General features: G+C 55.2%; 1 protein-coding gene across 2 annotated transcripts in view; it reads left to right on the top strand.

Annotated features, from left to right (window-relative positions):
- PRR13 (proline rich 13) overlaps positions 1 to 14,136 on the top strand; it is a 326,900-nt gene extending 312,764 nt beyond the window's left edge. The window contains exons 1-4 of one of the 2 annotated variants that reach the window (XM_050926011.1): positions 2,739 to 2,786; positions 9,141 to 9,186; positions 11,628 to 12,031; positions 12,715 to 14,136. In XM_050926011.1, the coding sequence (XP_050781968.1) occupies positions 2,754 to 2,786; positions 9,141 to 9,186; positions 11,628 to 12,031; positions 12,715 to 12,762 (531 nt within the window). In that variant the 5' untranslated portion in view covers positions 2,739 to 2,753 and the 3' untranslated portion in view covers positions 12,763 to 14,136. Of the gene's footprint in view, positions 1 to 2,738; positions 2,787 to 9,140; positions 9,187 to 11,627; positions 12,032 to 12,714 lie in introns of those variants that run through there. The other variant, XM_050926012.1, reaches the window with a different exon arrangement.
- The last annotated feature ends 3,723 nt before the right edge of the window (positions 14,137 to 17,859 follow it).

Raw genomic sequence — 17,859 nt, 5'->3', positions numbered from 1 at the left:
TCTTGTCTTCCCCCCTCCCCCTCTTTCCCAGAGCTGGGTCCAGGAGCAAGGCTGCCGCTGCAGTGGGGGACTACATGGACAGGGGAAAGGGGGCTGAGGCTGGGGCCGCAGCTGAGGGTCTGGGGCCAGCAGCGGGGCCGGGGACAGAGCTACGGGGCCAGGAATGGAGCTGCTAGGAGGGCAGGGCCAGAAGCTGCCTGGAGCTGCCAGGGCCAGACGGGGGGAGGGGGGGCAGAAGCAGGGGACTAGGAGCTGGGGACGTGGCTACAGGCAGGACTGGAGCAGAGCTGGGGGCGGAGAGGGGCTCGGTGGCACTCCCTCCCTAGCCCTCATGGGGGCTGACTCAGGCCCTCCCAAGCTCTCCCACCCGTAGGTTTCTCCGTGCCCCCTGGTGGGGCATGCCCCACAGTTTGGGGACCTCTTGCGTAGATTATAAGGCCCAGACGGATGCCTGTGATTGTCTCCACTGACCTGCATAACAAGGCCAGAGAACGGCCCTGAATTACATCCTGTTTGAAGATGTTAGAAAAACCTCCACTCTTGATTTAAAACTTGCCCGTGGTGGAGAATCCCGCCTGACCCTTGGACCTTGTTAGACCTTTGTCTGCTTGCCTGAACAGCCCGCGAGCACGTGCAGGTACTTAGAGACTGCAATGAAGTCACCCCTTAGCCTTCTCTTTGCTGAGCTAAATAGACCAAGCTCCTGGAGTCTCTCACTATAAGGCAGGTCTCCCAACCCTGTCGGCGATCTTGTGGCTCTTCTCTGCATCCTCTCCAAGACCAAGGTGCTGCTACAACAAGAGGCGTGGGACTGGACAGATCCAGTGTGGCTGGAGAAAAACACCTGGGCATCTATCCTGTGCAACACCCAGATTCTTATCCTGCTCTCCTCCCAGGAGCATCTGAGTGCCTTTCAGTCCAACTCCCACCTGTCACATTCCCCTCATCCCCCAGGGGGAGAACTGGATGGGCAACGGAGAGTTTTGTTTTGGTAGGGTCTTGATTTAAATGTACACTGGGTTTATAGTCAGTGGGTCCCTGGGTCTGAGCCCGCAGGGAGCTGAGGTTTCTGGGCGAGATGATGAGCCAATGATTTGATGGAGGACTCTGCGCTGGATGGGCCCCTGGGAGCCGGGGTTAAACAGGGTGGAGAGGATCCGGCACTTTGGGAGAAAAGCATGAGGTGGTGTGATTAGCTAGTGATTGCTAATCACACCACCTCATGCTTTTCTCCCAAAGATCTCCAAGCATTTTACAAAGGAGGTCAGGCTCATTAGCCCCATTTCACATACAGGGAAACTGAGGCACCGAGTAGAGAAGTTTGTTGCTCACCAGAGCCAGGACTAGCACTCAGGTCTCCCAAGGCCCAGTCTGGTGCTTTATCCGTGAGACCCTAGTACCTCCCAGAGCAGGAAATAGACCCCCCGAGTTCTCGTGCCCAGTCTCCTCCTCTAATCATTGGTCTGAGATCTGGTGCGGTAGGGCCTCAGATTCTTGCCCTTAGGAGCAGCCCAGAATAACAACACGTCACAACACGTCCCTTCAGCACAAAGGACTCCAGAGATTTGCAACTAAAATGTCGGGGTCAGGGAGACATAGTTCTTATTGCTGGGCAAGGCTGCCCCAGACTCATTCTAACCTGCAGAGGAATTCTTAAACCATAGGGCTGAAGCAGCTTCCTATATCTCATCCCAGGAGGAATCCAGCCAGTGATTTCTCCAGGCCTTGGATTTCTGAACATGCTCCTCACTTGGGAGGACTATGGGGCGGGACTTTTAACTGTCACTAATATTTGCACATCTCAGGCATCCCCCCTTTGTCCCAGGTCAGGGGTGTTGTCCCGATTTCCGCAGGGAAGTAACAGGGTAAGCGAGGTATATGACCAAGTGTCACCAGTCGTGCCGGAGCTACAAACAAAGCCTGTCATGTGCGCAGCATTCCCTTCATGACAGCCGAACCCAGGCCAGGATTTAGGATGGCCCCATATCATGGCACTAAGCAGTGGGAACTCAGGGTCAATATGTCCAGCAGCCTCAATAAAAGATCCATTCTATTCATTACAGCTGTGTCCTGCCTTCCATCCTTACCTGCTAGAGCCCACTCCCCTCCCAGAAGGGGGAACAGAACCCAGGAGGCTTGGCTCCTACGCCACCTGCTCTAACCATTATATCCTAGTCCCCTCCCGGAGCCAGGGCTAGAACCCAGGAGTCCTGGCTCAAATCTTCTGCTGTAACCACTAGACTGATTAGAAAACAACCCAATAAATCTTTGCTGGTTTTCCCAAGAGACTCCCCAGGCCCAATTCCCTTTCCCTCATGTAGTTTCATTGCCTAATACACTGGGCAGCGCTCCCTCGGGACACTATCCTTTGAGTGACCTTGGCGCTGCTGTCAGGTGAGCTTTACTTTCATGCAGTGTCATCAGAGCTGTGTGTAAACACGCAATGCTCTAACTTGGCCGGGCTCCAGGACAGGGCCTGTGCCCTCGAGACACCCACACCCCACTCCCCAGCTTGGCACTGACTAATCTCTCGGGAACAGGCCCTGATCCTCACATCTTAAAGCATGTGTGTTTGGGGGCGGGGGACTGTCTCTGAGGGGCGCACCCTAAGGTCTGTCTTACAAAAGCTCTTGCTCCCAGATGATGATAGACTCCCACTTTTTTCAGGTCACTTGAAGCTCTGCTTGATCCCCTCTGAATTCACTCCTGCATCTTAGGGAGCCACCAGGGACCCTTTGGGCACTTCAGATCTGATGATCACAAAGTTGAGGATCTACCTAGGAAAGGTCACTGCCTTGCTGTTTCTCTATCCAGTGTTATATATCCATCACCGTAATACCTGGGTGCTTTACACTTATTAGCAGATTTTATCCTCACATACCCATGGGGTATGAGCCCCATTTACAGATGGGGAAACTGAGGCACATGATAGACTATATGACTTGTCCAGGTCAATCAGGACAAATGCGGATGATGCAAGAATCTATCCCAGGTCTCCAAGCTGGTGCCCTACCCACTGGACCATCCTTCCTAGTGCTTTCTCTACCTCTCAAAAGAGCCCTCAGTGCCATGGATTTCAGTGGTGTGAGACTGAACAGCCAGAATGTTTCTTTGCCACCTCTCATCTGAGGATCTCAAAGCACTTCCCAAGCATTAGTGAATTAAGCCTCACAAGCCACCTCCTCCCCCGCCCCCAATATGGGTTGGAGTTGTTATCCCTGTTTTCCAGGTGGGGAAACTGAGGCACAGATAGCTGACGAGACACAGCCAATCAATTCTGGATGCTGCTTCCTGAATCTGACCAGTGAACCACACTCCTGTACAAAGCCCAGAATCCAACAGAGGAGTCTAGCGCACACACACCCCTTCACCAAATACCAGACCACGCTCTTCCTAGAGCCAGGAAGAAAATCCAGCAGACTTGATGCCCAATCCCCGTCCCTAACCACTACACCACATGTCCCTCCTGCAGCTGGAGCTAGGCCCGAGGAGTCCAGATTTCCAGCCCCCCTCCCCCCGGCTTTAACCCACTAGACTCCCACCCCCCCCAGAGCAGGGGAGAGAACCCAGGAGTCCGGAGTCCCAGCCCCTCCGCTTGACACCCCCCTCCTAGAGCAGGGGAGAACCCAGGAGTCCGGAGTCCCAGCCCCCCCGTTTGACACCCCCCGCCCAGAGCAGGGGAGAGAACCCAGGAGTCCGGAGTCCCAGCCCCCCCGCTTGACACCCCCCTCCCAGAGCAGGGGGGAGAACCCAGGAGTCCGGAGTCCCAGCCCCCCCGCTTGACACCCCCCGCCCAGAGCAGGGGGGAGAACCCAGGAGTCCGGAGTCCCAGCCCCCCCGCTTGACACCCCCCGCCCAGAGCAGGGGGGGGAACCCAGGAGTCCGGAGTCCCCTCCCCCTCCAGGTGCAGGGCAGAGGCCGCGGCGCCAGGCTCGAACCTGCCCCTCCCCCCAGGCCCGGAGGCGGGCGTGGCCCTTGTGAGCGGGGCCAGCGGCTCCTGCCCGCAGCGCGGTCCGGGGGTGACGGACAGCGGGGCCAGCCAGTGCGGAGCCGCCCCGGGCCGGCGCCAGCCAATGGGGGCCGGGCGGGCCGGGGACACCAGCGCTGCCCGGAAGCCGGCGGGGCACAGCGGGGAGCTCGGGAGCGGAGCCGCTGGGTGCGAAGGTGACGGGGGCTTGTCTGTGTATCCCCCTGGGTCCTACCGCCCCCGTGTATCCCCCTGGGTCCGTCCTCCCCCCCGTGTCCCTCCCTCTGTCCGCCTGTCCCCCCCGGTGTATCCCCCTGCACACCCACACACCCACCCACCTGTCTGTCCTACCCCCCCCGTGTATCCCCCTGGGTCCTACCCCCCCCCAGTGTATCCCCCTCGGTCCGTCCTCCCCCCCGTGTCCCTCCCTCTGTCCGTCTGTCCCCCCCGGTGTATCCCCCTGCAGACCCACCCACCCACCTGTCTGTCTGTCCTACCCCCCCCGTGTATCCCCCTGGGTCCTACCCCCCCCGTGTATCCCCCTCGGTCCGTCCTCCCCCCCGTGTCCCTCCCTCTGTCCGTCTGTCCCCCCGGTGTATCCCCCTGCAGACCCACCCACCCACCTGTCTGTCTGTCCTACCCCCCCCCGTGTATCCCCCTGGGTCCTACCCCCCCCGTGTATCCCCCTGGGTCCTACCCCCCCCGTGTCCCTCTCTCTGTCCGTCTGTCCCCCCCGGTGTATCCCCCTGCACACCCACCCACCCACCTGTCTGTCTGTCCCTCCTCCCCCCGTGTATCCCCCTGGGTCCTACCCCTCCGTGTCCCTCTCTCTGTCCGTCTGTCTCCCCCGGTGTATCCCCCTGCACACACACACACCCACCTGTCTGTCTGTCCTACCCCCCCCGGGTCCTACCGCCTCCCGTGTATCCCCCTGGGTCCCTCTGTCCGTCCGTCCCCCCCGTGTATCCCCCTGGGTCCCTCCCCCCGTGTATCCCCCTGGGTCCTACCCCCCCGTGTCCCTCTCTCTGTCTGTCTGTCCTACCCCCCCCCCCCGGGTCCTACCGCCCCCCGTGTATCCCCCTGGGTCCCTCTGTCCGTCTGTCCCCCCCGTGTATCCCCCTGGGTCCCTCCTCCCCCGTGTATCCCCCTGGGTCCTACCCCCCCCCCCGTGTCCCTCTCTCTGTCCGTCTGTCCCCCCGGTGTATCCCCCTGCACACCCACCCACCCACCTGTCTGTCTGTCCTACCCCCCCCCGTGTATCCCCCTGGGTCCCTCCTCCCCCGTGTATCCCCCTGGGTCCTACCCCCCCCGTGTATCCCCCTGGGTCCCTCCTCCCCCCGTGTCCCTCCCTCTGTCCGTCTGTCCCCCCCCAGTGTATCCCCCTGCACACACACACCTGTCTGTCTGTCCTACCCCCCCCGGGTCCTACCGCCCCCCCGTGTCTCCCCCTGGGTCCCTCTGTCCGTCCCTCCCCCCCGTGTATCCCCCTGGGTCCCTCCCCCCCGTGTATCCCCCTGGGTCCTACCCCCCCGTGTCCCTCTCTCTGTCCGTCTGTCCCCCCCCGGTGTATCCCCCTGCACACCCACCCACCCACCTGTCTGTCTGTCTGTCTGTCCTACCCCCCCGGGTCCTACCGCCCCCCGTGTATCCCCCTGGGTCCCTCTGTCCGTCTGTCCCCCCCCGTGTATCCCCCTGGGTCCCTCCTCCCCCGTGTATCCCCCTGGGTCCTACCCCCCCCGTGTCCCTCTCTCTGTCCGTCTGTCCCCCCGGTGTATCCCCCTGCACACCCACCCACCCACCTGTCTGTCTGTCCTACCCCCCCCCGTGTATCCCCCTGGGTCCTACCCCCCCCCGTGTATCCCCCTGGGTCCTACCCCCCCCGTGTATCCCCCTGGGTCCGTCCTCCCCCCGTGTCCCTCCCTCTGTCCGTCTGTCCCCCCCGGTGTATCCCCCTGCACACCCACCCACCCACCTGTCTGTCTGTCCTACCCCCCCCGGGTCCTACCGCCCCCCCGTGTATCCCCCTGGGTCCCTCTGTCCGTCCGTCCCCCCCCGTGTATCCCCCTGGGTCCTACCCCCCCCCCGTGTATCCCCCTGGGTCCTACCCCCCCGTGTCCCTCCCTCTGTCCGTCTGTCCCCCCCGGTGTATCCCCCTGCACACCCACCCATCCATCTGTCTGTCTGTCCGTCCCCCCCCCCGGTGTATCCCCCTGCGTCCCTCCCTCTGTCCGTCCCCCACCCGGTGTATCCCCCTGCGTCCCTCCCTCTGTCCGTACCCCCCCCCGGTGTATCCCCCTGCGTCCCTCCCTCTGTCTGTCCGTCCCCCCGTGTATCCTCCTGCACATCCACCCATCTGTCTGTCTGTTCGTCCGGCCCTCCCTCCACCCCTGTCCCTCTGTCTGTCCTGCCCTCCTGTGTATCCCCCTGCGTCCCTCTCCCCCCTCCCCCGTCCCTCTGTCCGTCCGTCCCCCCCGTGTATCCCCCTGCACACTCACCCATCTGTCTGTCTGTCCGGCCCTCCCTCCACCCCGTCCCTCTGTCCGTCCCCCCCCCGTGTATCCCTCTGCACACCCACCCATCTGTCTCTCTGTCCCTCCCCCCCACCTCTGTCTGTCCTTCCCTCCCCCCACACTTCCCTTTGTCCCCCCACCCTATATGTCCCTCTGTCTGTCCTCCCCGTGCATCCCCAACACAACTGTCAGTCTGTCCCTCTGTGCGTCCCCCTGCACACCTCTTTGTCCCTCCCTCCCTCCCTCCCCCCGTGCATATCCCTCTGTGTATCCCCCCCACACGTGCATCTGTCTGCCTGTCTGTCCCTGACCCATGGGTGCCCCTCCTTGTGTCCTCCCCTGCACAGCTGTCAGTCTCTCAGTCCCTCTGTGCATCCCCCTGGACACGCCCTGTCTGTCCCTCCCCCATGCATGCCCCTCTGTATATTCCCCCCTGCACACCCATCCCTCTATGCATCCTCCTGCACACCCCTCTGTCTATCCGTCCCTCTGTTTGTGTATCCTCCCCACACACAGCTGTCAGTCCGTCCCTCTCTGCATCCACCCTGCACACCCATCTGTCTGTCCATCTCTGGTGCAGACTCCCTTGCACAACCCCCATGCATGCTCCTCTGTCTGCCCCCCATGCACACCCCTCTTCCGTCTCTGTAATTTGCACATCCCAAATCTGATTCTCCTCTGTTGTGGGTAGCTAAACTAGTTCTGCTCTCATACCGACCTCTTAGAGGCTGCTTTCCCACTCCTCCCGAATTTTTGGAGGGGTGGGCGTGTGAGGCTTGGCGTGGGGCATTGTAACTCTGTGGGTCCTCGGTGAGTTGCAGTCTGCATGGGTCACCAACCCTCTGCCTCCCCCATTAGTTCTTTTTGCTGAGCTGCCAACCTTCCTGAGAGAGAGCTGGTCACCTCTGTGTGGCAACGCAGCGGTGTCTGGTGCTTAACTTGTGCCAGGGCTGAGCCCTGGCACCTCTAAGCTCGGCAGTTCATCGCCTGGGCACCTCTGAGTTTGCTGCATCAGTTATGAATATAAAAAAAAAATTGCTTTAAGCCTCAGCTTCTAGTTGCTTGAGCCCCGGCACCTCTTTCAGCACAAATTTAAGCCCTGGCTGGCTGTCCTGGGCTGCAGGGCATGGGGTGGGGTGTCCCTGAGCTGCTCCCTATTTCTGAACTTTAAAAACTGATGAGATCTCAAGGGTGGGGCAATCTGGCTGAGTCACTTTGTGCTGCCTGGCCTTGGACCCACCTCTGCTTAGGAGGGTGAACTGGGACGGGTTGGGTTGGTTTCACTTTGCTCTGAATCGATTTGATTAGCTGAGTTTTTTTTCTTTCTCTGCAGATCTCTGTGTGTGTTTGTGTGTTGCAGGGGTGGGAGGGTCGGTGTTGGAATGGGAGTTGGGGGTGGATTAGGCTCATTTCTTGTAGCAAAGCATTGTCCCCTGAATGTACCTTCTATCCTAACCCCCCCCCCCACATCTCCTCCCACAGCTGCAGATACAGAGCTGGGGGCTGACCTGTAATTGCCCCTCTCCTGTAGGAGGGCTAAGGGTGGCTGGAGTGCCTGCTTGCCCATACTCCTCCAAGGAATGGCGGTGGTGCCAAAAGACTTCTGGGGTTAGTCTGACCTTGAGGAGAGGGGGAGCCTGCATAGGGACCCCTTCCCCCATCGTAATCCAGCTGTAAATTCTTGTTTCGCTGGTGACTGTTACCGAGCAGCATCTGGGGAGAGAGGAAAAGAACACAAGAGGTTTGGGTTTCAGATACTGCAGGTGGGGGTCCTTGCCCAGAGGTGGTTTAACACTAATGAAACAGTGGCCTTGATTGTAAGGTCTTTTTGGCAGGGGGCTGTCTGGGGATGGACAGGACCCAGCGCCCTGGGGTGGGGAGGGGAGCTGATGGCTTGAAGCAGAGATTAAGTGGAGTTTGAGGAGGGCTGTGGAGGAGCTTGGGGGGCATGTGGGGTGCAGCGTTGGGGGATGGCAGAGGAAGCCAGGGAGGTGATGGGGCTGGAGCAGTGGAAGCGGGAAGGTGTGGGGGTGCCCTGAAATAGCCCAGCAGCCTCTCCTGTTTAGGTGTCTCAGTGCCTTAGTCAGGGGGCAGGATGGTTACACCAGAGTCGGCCGAGCTCGAGTTTCATGCATGCCCCAAGCCACACCTGCTTGGCTAGATAGGAGGAATCAGCTGCTGTACCTGTGATCCTGTTTGTTCCTCTGCCCATTTCTTTGGGTACATATGCTGCGTGGCCAACAGGAGAGGAGACTGTGAGGGTGCGGGCTGTGGACTTCTCCTCCTGGGAGGGATGGAAAATCAGTCACCAGCCTGAGCTGCCTCTTGATGAGGACTTGGGGCCTGGTGGCTAGAGCGTTCGGCTGGCAGCCAGGAGACCTGGGTTTTACTTCTGGCTCTGCCAGGGTGACCTGGGACAAGGCAGTGCCCCTCTCCAGTCTCCTCTTCTGTCTTTTGTCTAGTTAGATGGTAGGCTCTCTAGGGCAGGCCCTGATCTCTGTTAGGGATGCAAACAGCAGGCTGTCGCCATCTGGTGTTCTCTTATCCGAGCTCTAGGGCTGGCTGGGCTAATCCGCTGCTGCACCAGAGACTTGGTCCTGGGTGACCCATGCTTGCCCTGTGCTATTTACCCGCTTTGCTTGACACTGTCTCTTTCCCTCCAGGTGACAGGACACTTCTCCTCTCTAACCATGTCGGATCCCAACGCAGGTGAGGGGCAACAGGACCGATGGCAAGTCTGGCAGGTTTCTCAGCTGCTCCTCTGGCTTCCCCTCTGATGCTCCCCCGTTCTTTGCCTCAGCAGGGGAAAGAAGGGATATGGGGCTCCCTCTTTCCTCTGAAGCAGCAGGTTCAAATCTAGCCCAGCTTGGGTGGTCCATGTGAAATGAGCTGGAGGTTTTGGTGGCAGGTTCTGTGGGATGCAGACGCAGCATGTGCCTCATGCTAACTCTGCATCAGTCTTCCACTGCAGTGCACGAGAGGGAGATTCCCATCCCTGAGCTATTCTTTTTTGGTGACAAATCTGAAGAACTGTCCCAGATTGAGGTGTCAACAGAGGAAATTGTGAAATTAAACAGTAACTGTAATAAATCAGCAGTAGGCAGATTGGTTGGAACTATAGCCTTGAACAGAATTGTCAGCTACAGGAGAGGGATAGCTCAGTGGTTTGAGCATTGGCCTGCTAAACCCAGGGATGTGAGTTCAGTCCTTGAGGGGGCCACCTGGGGATCTGGGGCAAAATCAGTATGTGGTCCTGCTAGTGAAGGCAGGGGGCTGGACTCAATGACCTTTCAGGGTCCCTTCCAGTTCTAGGAGATAGGATATCTCCAATTATTAACATAGATAAACATGATATGTTAGGGAAGAGTCAACATGACTTTTGTCAAGAAAAATCATGCCTCACCAATCTATTAGAATTCTTTGAGGGGGGTCAACAAATATGTGGCCAAGGATCAGCCAGTGGCTCTAGTGTACTTAAACTTTTAGAAAGCCTTTGACAAGATCCTTTACCAAAGGCTCTTAAGCAAAGTAGGCAGTCGTGGGATAAAGGGACAGATCCTCTCCTAGATCAGTAACTGGTTAAAAGATTGGAAAGAAGGGGTAGGAATAAATGGTCAGTGTTTACTGTGGAGAGAGGTAAATAGCAGGGTCCCCAAAGATCTGTACTGGGACCAGTGCTGTTCAACATGTTCATAAATGATCTGGAAAAAGGGGTAAATAGTGAAGTGGGAAAGTTTGCAGGTGATCCAAAATTACTCTAGATACGTAAGGTCAAAACTGACTACAAAGAATTACAAAGGGATCTCCCTAAACTGGGTGACTGGGCAGATGAAATTCAATGGTGGTAAATGCTAAGCAATGCACTTTGGAAAACAAAAAATCCCAACGATACAGTACATGCAAAATGATGGGGTTTAAAGTAGCTGCTAACACTCAAGATAGAGATCTGGAAGTCATTGCGGATAGTTCTCTGAAAACATCTGCTCAATGTGCAGCGACAGCCAAAAAAGCCAATTGAATATCTATCCCTTTCCTAATGGTTCCTAATAATGAGACCGAAAATATCATATTGGTATTGATAAACCTGTGGTATTGATAAACCTGTGCCCCATCTCAAAACCGATACATTAGAAGTTGGAAAAGTGCAGAGAAGGGTAACAAAATTGTATGCGGGGATGGAACAGCTTCCGTATGAGAAAAGATTAAAAAAACTGGGATGGTTCATCTTAAAAGAGATGGCTAAGGAGGGATATGATAGAGGACTATAGAGTCATGACTGGTGTGGAGAAAGTGAATAAGGAAGTGTTATTTATCCCTTCTCATAACACACAGACCAGGGGTCACCCAGTGAAATTACTAGGCAGCAGGTTTAAAACGAACAAAAGAAAGTACTTCTTCACACAGCGCACAGTCAGCCTGTGGAATTGGTTGCCGGGAGATGTTGTGAAGGCCAAAAGTATAAGTGGCTTCAAAAAAGAGTGAAACGTTCCTGGAGGATAGGTCCATCAATGGCTATTAGCCAAGATGGTCAGGGCCACACTCCATGCTCTGCGTGTCCCAAGCGGCCTCTGACTGCCAGAAGCTAGGACTGGAAGTCAAGATGGATCACTGGATAAATTGCCCTGTTCAGTTCATTCCCTCTGGAGCACCTGGGATTGTCGCTGGGCTAGCTGGACCAGTGGTTTGAGCCAGCATGGCCGTTCTTATGGCCGTGCCCCACCAGTAGCAGAAACACTTACAGAGGGTGGAGTCAACTAAGCCAGTGGAGCTGTTCCTCTAGCTCAAGCAATTGCAGCTGATGCTCTTAGAACCCCAGGACCTGGTCAGTTACCCCTTCTGGCAACCCACTGGGGGCATCATTGCAGTCCAGAGAGGGCAACGTCCCCTGCAGGAACCAGGGGACCCCCCACAGTCCCCAAGCAGCAAAGGTGGGAAGCAAAGCTAGGGAGCAGCAACCAAGCCTAAAACACTTGGTATCGCTCCCCTGTGCTGTCGTGGGGGTGGGGGGGACAGGGGGCAGTGAGGTGGGGAAGTCCCAGTGTTGCTGCAGAGTGGGGCTGAGAGCAGGGCAGTGCTAGGGGGTGGGATATTGCTCCAGGGGTGTGTCTCTTCTCCTGCTGGCTGTGACACTTGGTTTATTCTCCTTTTAGGACAGCCTTGTGCCTACCCCGGAGCGGCCTTTCCTCCCAACCCCATGTACCCACCTGGCTCCAATCCTGCCTACCCTCCTCCTGGGAACCCTGCTTTCCCCCCGGGCACAGTGCCCCCTGGCTCCTATCCCACCCCTCCAATGGGGGTTCCAGGGCAGCCTGCATACCCCCCCGGCCACCCCATTCAACCCCCTTTTCCCAGCCAGCAGCCTTGCTACCCTCTGGGTCCCTACCCACCACCTGCTCCTGGTATGCCCGGGGGGATGGGTATTAATCCCCTGATGCCTGGGACCGTCGTGGTTGGGACCCAAGTGCTGGACAAGAAGGCAGCGAAGAAGATGAGGAAGAAGATGAAGAAGGCTCACAAAGTGCACAAGCCACACAAGCTGCACAAGCATGGAAAGGTCAGTGCGTGTGGGGTGGTGGTGGTGGGGGAATGGGGGTGCATTCTGGCATAGTGGTCAGAGGTACGTGCTGGGTTGGGGGAGGGAAAGGAGAAAGCTTGTGTGTTGGGTTTTTTCTCAGCACCTGTGTGTGGGTTGTGTCCCCCCCGCCCATCTGTTCAGCAATTAGTGCCATCACTGAACCTTGCCAGGGAGGGTGGCTGGTTCGCTCAGGACTTGGGGTGGGGACCCTTCCGCATCCTGGATGCTGGTTTGAGTCCAGCCAGTGCTGCTGGTTCCTCATTACATGAGTCTGGAGGAGTCTTGGCGTAGTTCCTAGTCTCTGTGATTAAGGCACCCCCCACCCCCTTTACAGTGTGACGTGGGGGCAATGCAGGTAGAGGAACTCCTCTGGGCATGGCAGGGGAGCCCCTCTACATGGATGTGTGGCCGGGGTGGGGATTAGACCCATGACCCCCTTGCCAACTACACAAACCTTGTAACACTGGGGGAGGGTGGCAGTGGTTGGTGGGATGGGTAGGCGGTCCCCTGTGGGAGCTCGCCCTGCTTCCATGGGCTGCAGCTCAGGGCCCTGTTAGCAGGGTGCCCTTTTCCTTTCTATTCCGAGCCATCCACCTGCCAACAGCATGTCAACTCCCTGGGCTGAGGTCCAAGCCTCATGGTTTCTCTCTCCCTTCCTGCAGCATTCCTCTTCCTCCTCCTCCTCCTCCTCCAGCAGCAGCAGCGACTGACTGAGGCTTCCCTCCGCCTTCCAGCCACGCATGCTTCCCACAGACCAGACAGTGATCTTCCCCTGCTACAACCAAGCCACTGGCTGACTGGACTGATCCCAGCCACCTCCCTAACAGCCTGTATAACAGGGCTAGGGACAGAGGCTAAAATCCCCAAGAAAGACCGTGGCACAGAACAGGGAGCCCTGGTGAGCCATACGCTAATCTGGATGCCACTGACTGGATGATAGAGGGCACTGGTGCGATCAGAGGTGCAACTTATCATTAAAAGCAGGTGCACTAGGGGTCGGGTGTTAAAATGCAGGAGCCCTGTAGCAATATTACAGTTGGGACTCTGAGCTTTTTTACCTTTCCTGACAAGTCCCTTCTGGACTTAAAAATTGGAGCCTCCCAACTCACAGCCTATGCCCCGTTCAGAATAAGTCCTTGCAAATCAAAGCATCTACACCAGCCGCTCCCTTCATTTCTATTCTGGCTCTTTCTGACTGGCCTGCAGAAATCTGGGGATGTTGCTAACTGGCTGAGAGGCAGGTTTGTTTTCAAAGACATAAGGAAGTTGGGTATCTAAATGACTTTGGATAAATCTGCCCCCAGTTGTCTGTTTTCTGGTGGGATGTTCCTTTTGGGGCTGAGGGAGGAGGTAGTCTATATAGAAACTAATCACACAAAGTCTATATAGTATGTATAAAAACTAGTCACAGAAGTGCTTGGAATAATAGCTCTGAATTAAAATTCTGAATGTCTCATGTCGTAAATGAATGTACAAGATCAGGGATAACTTTATAAGAGTTTTTTAAACTTGATTTTAGTATGAAGATTTGTTTTCCCCCTCCCACTTCCCCTCCCCCTGCTCTTCAACAAGGATCTTGGAGGGAAAGGGTTGGAGGTGGGGGCCGGTATTCCAAGAGGTCTCCTTGGTGGGAGGTATAGGAGCTACCCAAATACAGTCTGGCTGACACTGTATAAAACAGAATGCAGCCATATCTCATCACTAACACGAACGCATGGCCTAAGAAGACTACAAGTCCCAGCATGTTGTGCTCCCCCGTGTTCCCAATTGTTGGGCTGGAGCATGGCCTGCTGGGATCTGTAGTATCTGCCGGCTATCTCTTCGTGGTGAAGAAGATGACTCAGCGCTGCAACGTGGAGCTATGTAACATGGCTCAGGGCTATCTTTGGGATGGTTTTGGAGCCTGAGCTCTGCACGTGGGCACAGAGGGGACCAGGATGGATCTGGACTAGCCATGACGGCTTGTTGCATGGTGCTCCCGTGCAGACTTTATTTTAATCCCTCTGGCTGTGGAAGCTGTGTCCTCTACCTGCTCTATACTTGTATCTGTTCATCGCTTCTCCAATAAAGTTTTTTGGTTTTCATACTGAACTGCAGTCACTGTATCAAAGGTGCTGGTGGCTTCCCAGAATCGCTGCACCCTTCCCCACAGGGGGGCGTCTGCTTTTAATTGCAGATTTAACTGGCTGGGCAGCGGGCATTCCCGGGTTCCCCATTTGCAGAGGACTGTTGCGGCCCTACATAAAGAACCTTGACTCTTTAGTTCAACCCGAAGCTGCTTGTGCTTTCAGCTCTGGAGAGCCCCAGTTGAATCCTCACCATCAGCCAAAATGGCAACCGTCGCCTAAACATCAGATTAAACTTCCTGCCACCTCCCACCACGTCTCTGGTTGCTTCCCGAGTCTTGGTCAGTGTGCCAGGCTGAAGCTGCTATTCTGGGCTGAGCTGTACGTGAATGAGACCCCAGCCTGCCCTCAAGGCTTGCGCACCCTTCTACGGGCTTGTGCTATGTTCCCATGACTGCAGCTTCTGATTTGGGATCTGCCCCCGCCTCCCTGTGTTGGTAAATCTCCCAGTGTTTGGTGTGTTTTTTCTTAAAGCCCCAGCTCCTGAAGTCATGATTAAGTGAGAATTTCAACTTCCATTTTAAAAAAGTTTCTAGCCTTCAGAGAAAACTAAAAGCTTAAAAATATGCCTTTTTGTTGCTCCTTTTCTTTGTGTTGTGGTGAACCAGGGTCCTGGATCAGGACCCACTGTGAACAAAAAGATGGTCCCTGTCCTAGTGGCTTAGACCAGTGGTCCCCAACCTTTTCGTCTGGCGGGTGCCAGATGAAGGACTGTGGCAGCAGTCAAGCATCCGCTGAAATGCTGCCGAATTTTGGTGGCGACGCTTCTCAATGACGTTGCTTGACGGCGGCAAGCGGCGTTGCCGCCGAATTTCAGCAGTATTTTGGCGGATGCTCGAGCGCCAACCATGGCACCCCCGGGCATCGTGTTGGAGACCCCTGGCTTAGACTAATGGTTTTCAACCCAGGGGTCCACATACTTATGGGGGTATGCAGAGGTCTTCCAGGGGGTGCATCAACTCATCTAGATAGTCGCCTAGTTTTACAACAGACTACATCACAAACACTAGCAAAGTCAGTACAAATTAAAATTTCATACAGACAATGGCTTTTCTACCGAAATGTAAGTACAATATTTATATTCCAATTGATCTATTTTATAATAATATGGGAAAAATGAGAAAGGAAGCAATTTTTCAGTGCTAGTGTACTGGGGCACTTGTTTATTTTATGCCTGATTTTTGTAAGCACATTGTTTTTAAGTGAGATGAAAGTTGGGGGTATGCAAGACAAATCCAACTCTTGAAAGAGGTACAGTCGTCTGGAAAGGTTGAGAGCCACTGGCTTAGATTCAGAAATTAGATTGCAGATAACACCCCCCCCACAAAATCTTTTGGCAGTCTCATGGATTAAGCAAATCTCATGACTTTTAGTGGTGATTGGCTATGCTGTACTTCAAGTCCTGCTACAGTGAATGCTCATCATTGATCCCAACATGTTGTTGAGTATTAATAGAATAATGGGGGGAGGGATAGCTCCGTTGTTTGAGCATTGGCCTGCTTAAATCCAGGGTTGTGAGTTCAGTCCTTGAGGGGGCCATTTAGGGATCTGGGGCAAAAATCTGGCTGGGGATTGATCCTGATTTGAGCCAGGGGGTTGGACTAGATGACCTCCTGAGGTCCCTTCCAACCCTGATATTCTATGATACAAATTTATATCAGCAGATAGAAATCAGTATCCACTGAAAAGGGCCCTGCCAGGAACTGCAGCAGCAAAAGGAGTCAACTCTGGGGCTGCCGCTCCCAGGAGCCAGCACCCCACACTGGCAGCACCTCCTATGCAACTGTACCACCCTGTCCCTTCCACGCAGCTGTCTGCATGACTGTCTCTCATGTGTGGGGTCTATATAGCCACACCAGACAGGCCCCAGGTCTGGAGGCAGTACACAGGGAGGAGCTGCCAACTCAAGCGCTGGCTCCTGGGAGCAGCAGCCCCACAGTTCCTGGGAGAGCCCTGGCAGTTCAGCAGATATCAATTTCTATCCATGGATAGCTGTATCCTTGGATATATATTTGTATCTGCGCAGGGCTCTGAATATTAAATCCTGCTCCAGATAAAAAACGAACAACAAAACTGGTCTCTGGCTGCCTTTGTCTGTGCTCTGGTCTATGCTTAAGATTTAGATCAACCTAGCAAAGAGTCCTGTGGCACCTTATAGACTAGCAGATGTATTGGAGCATGAGCTTTCGTGGGTGAAAAGTATTCTGCTATTACAGATCCAGACTAACACGCTTACCCCTCTCATAGATCAGCCTAGCTGTGTCGCTCCAGGCCATGGGGAAACTCACACCCCAAGCACCGTAGTCAAGCCAACCTAACCCCCAGGCTAGACGCAGCTAGGGTGACAGAAGAATTCTTCCATCAAGCAAGCTACTGCTGCTCCAGGAAGTGGATTGCCTGGAACCCTTTTGGTGAATGTAAGAAGCATCTACGCTACAGCACTTCATGATACCCCTGCGGCATCCCTAGTATAGACATGTTCTCTATCTTACAGCCTGTGTCCATCTCAGCACCAGACTGGATCCCAGCAGACGTGGGTTTTATCCTGGCACATCACGCAGTCACTTGCGCTGTGCAAACTCCAGTGGGGTAGATGCCTGCGCGTGTGGCGAATGGGCCCTCCTGAGGCCATGTCAACACTACGCTGCTGCAGCGCCATAGTGTAGCTGCTTCCTACGTGGATGCAAGGGGGTTTCCCATTGATGTAGGTAACTATGGGACGGTTGCTAGGTCCCATATGGGACAGTTGCTAGGTCAACAAAAGCATTCCTCTGCCCACCTGCCCCTGTTTAGAGCGGGGTTCAGATCTAACTTCTAAGCATAGACCAGGCCTGAGGACCAGTTGACGCAGGATTTGTTTGAAGTTACAGACACTGTTATTGTGCTGCTAATACTAATAATAAAGATTTTTGTGATGGCTGGGCTCTTCTCCGAGCGGCCAAGTAACCTGGCTTCTCCTGGGAAACCTGGGCAGCTAGCCACAGTGGGCTTGGCCAGAGGAGAGAAACCTAAACTGGGAGACAAGCCTCGAGTGCTGTGACGTCAGGCTTGCTTCTGAGCTCAGCTACCATTGGTGTAAATGGGGAGCGATTGCACTAAAGTCAAGGGAGTGATTCTGGCATCAAACCAGAGCTCCAAGCCCAGTGTGAACAGCCCTCTGTAATTTTACTGGGCTGCAAACACTGATGAATAACTGTGCCAGTTTCACCCTCAACAGTTGCTCTTTCCCTGCTAATTTATTTTAGCAGGTACATCTGGCTATTCTGGGAGTTGGGGTGGTGCCAGCCCTTCCGCCCAGCTGCAGAAGCAAGGGCCAGGCTTTCTCACTGCCTGTAGTGCATTGGGATTAAAAATATAGTGCTGACTAATGGAACGTGATGGACGAGGGCTGCTTGCAGGAGCCAGTAACCACGGAGGGGAGATGGTAGGAGAAGAGAAGAGAGATGGTCGTGTGGCTGCGACACTGGCCTGCAACAGAGGACATCTGGTTTCAATTCCCAGTTCTTCCTCTGTGCAAATTGCTGGATGTCTCAGCATCCCTATGTATAAACTAGAGATAATACTTATTGTTCCCTTCTGAGTTGCCCTTGTCTATTTAGATTGGAAGCCTTTTGAAGCAGGGACTGTGTGTCAGCTCCCGTGGACCTTCTCTCATATTCTAGAGTGGTGTCAACCAGGGGG

The sequence above is a fragment of the Gopherus flavomarginatus genome, chromosome 16, assembly GCF_025201925.1.
Source record: "Gopherus flavomarginatus isolate rGopFla2 chromosome 16, rGopFla2.mat.asm, whole genome shotgun sequence".
Taxonomy (NCBI): Eukaryota; Metazoa; Chordata; order Testudines; family Testudinidae; genus Gopherus; species Gopherus flavomarginatus.
Note: the sequence above shows the minus strand (reverse complement) of the source record. Positions and strands in the feature narration are given on the sequence as shown.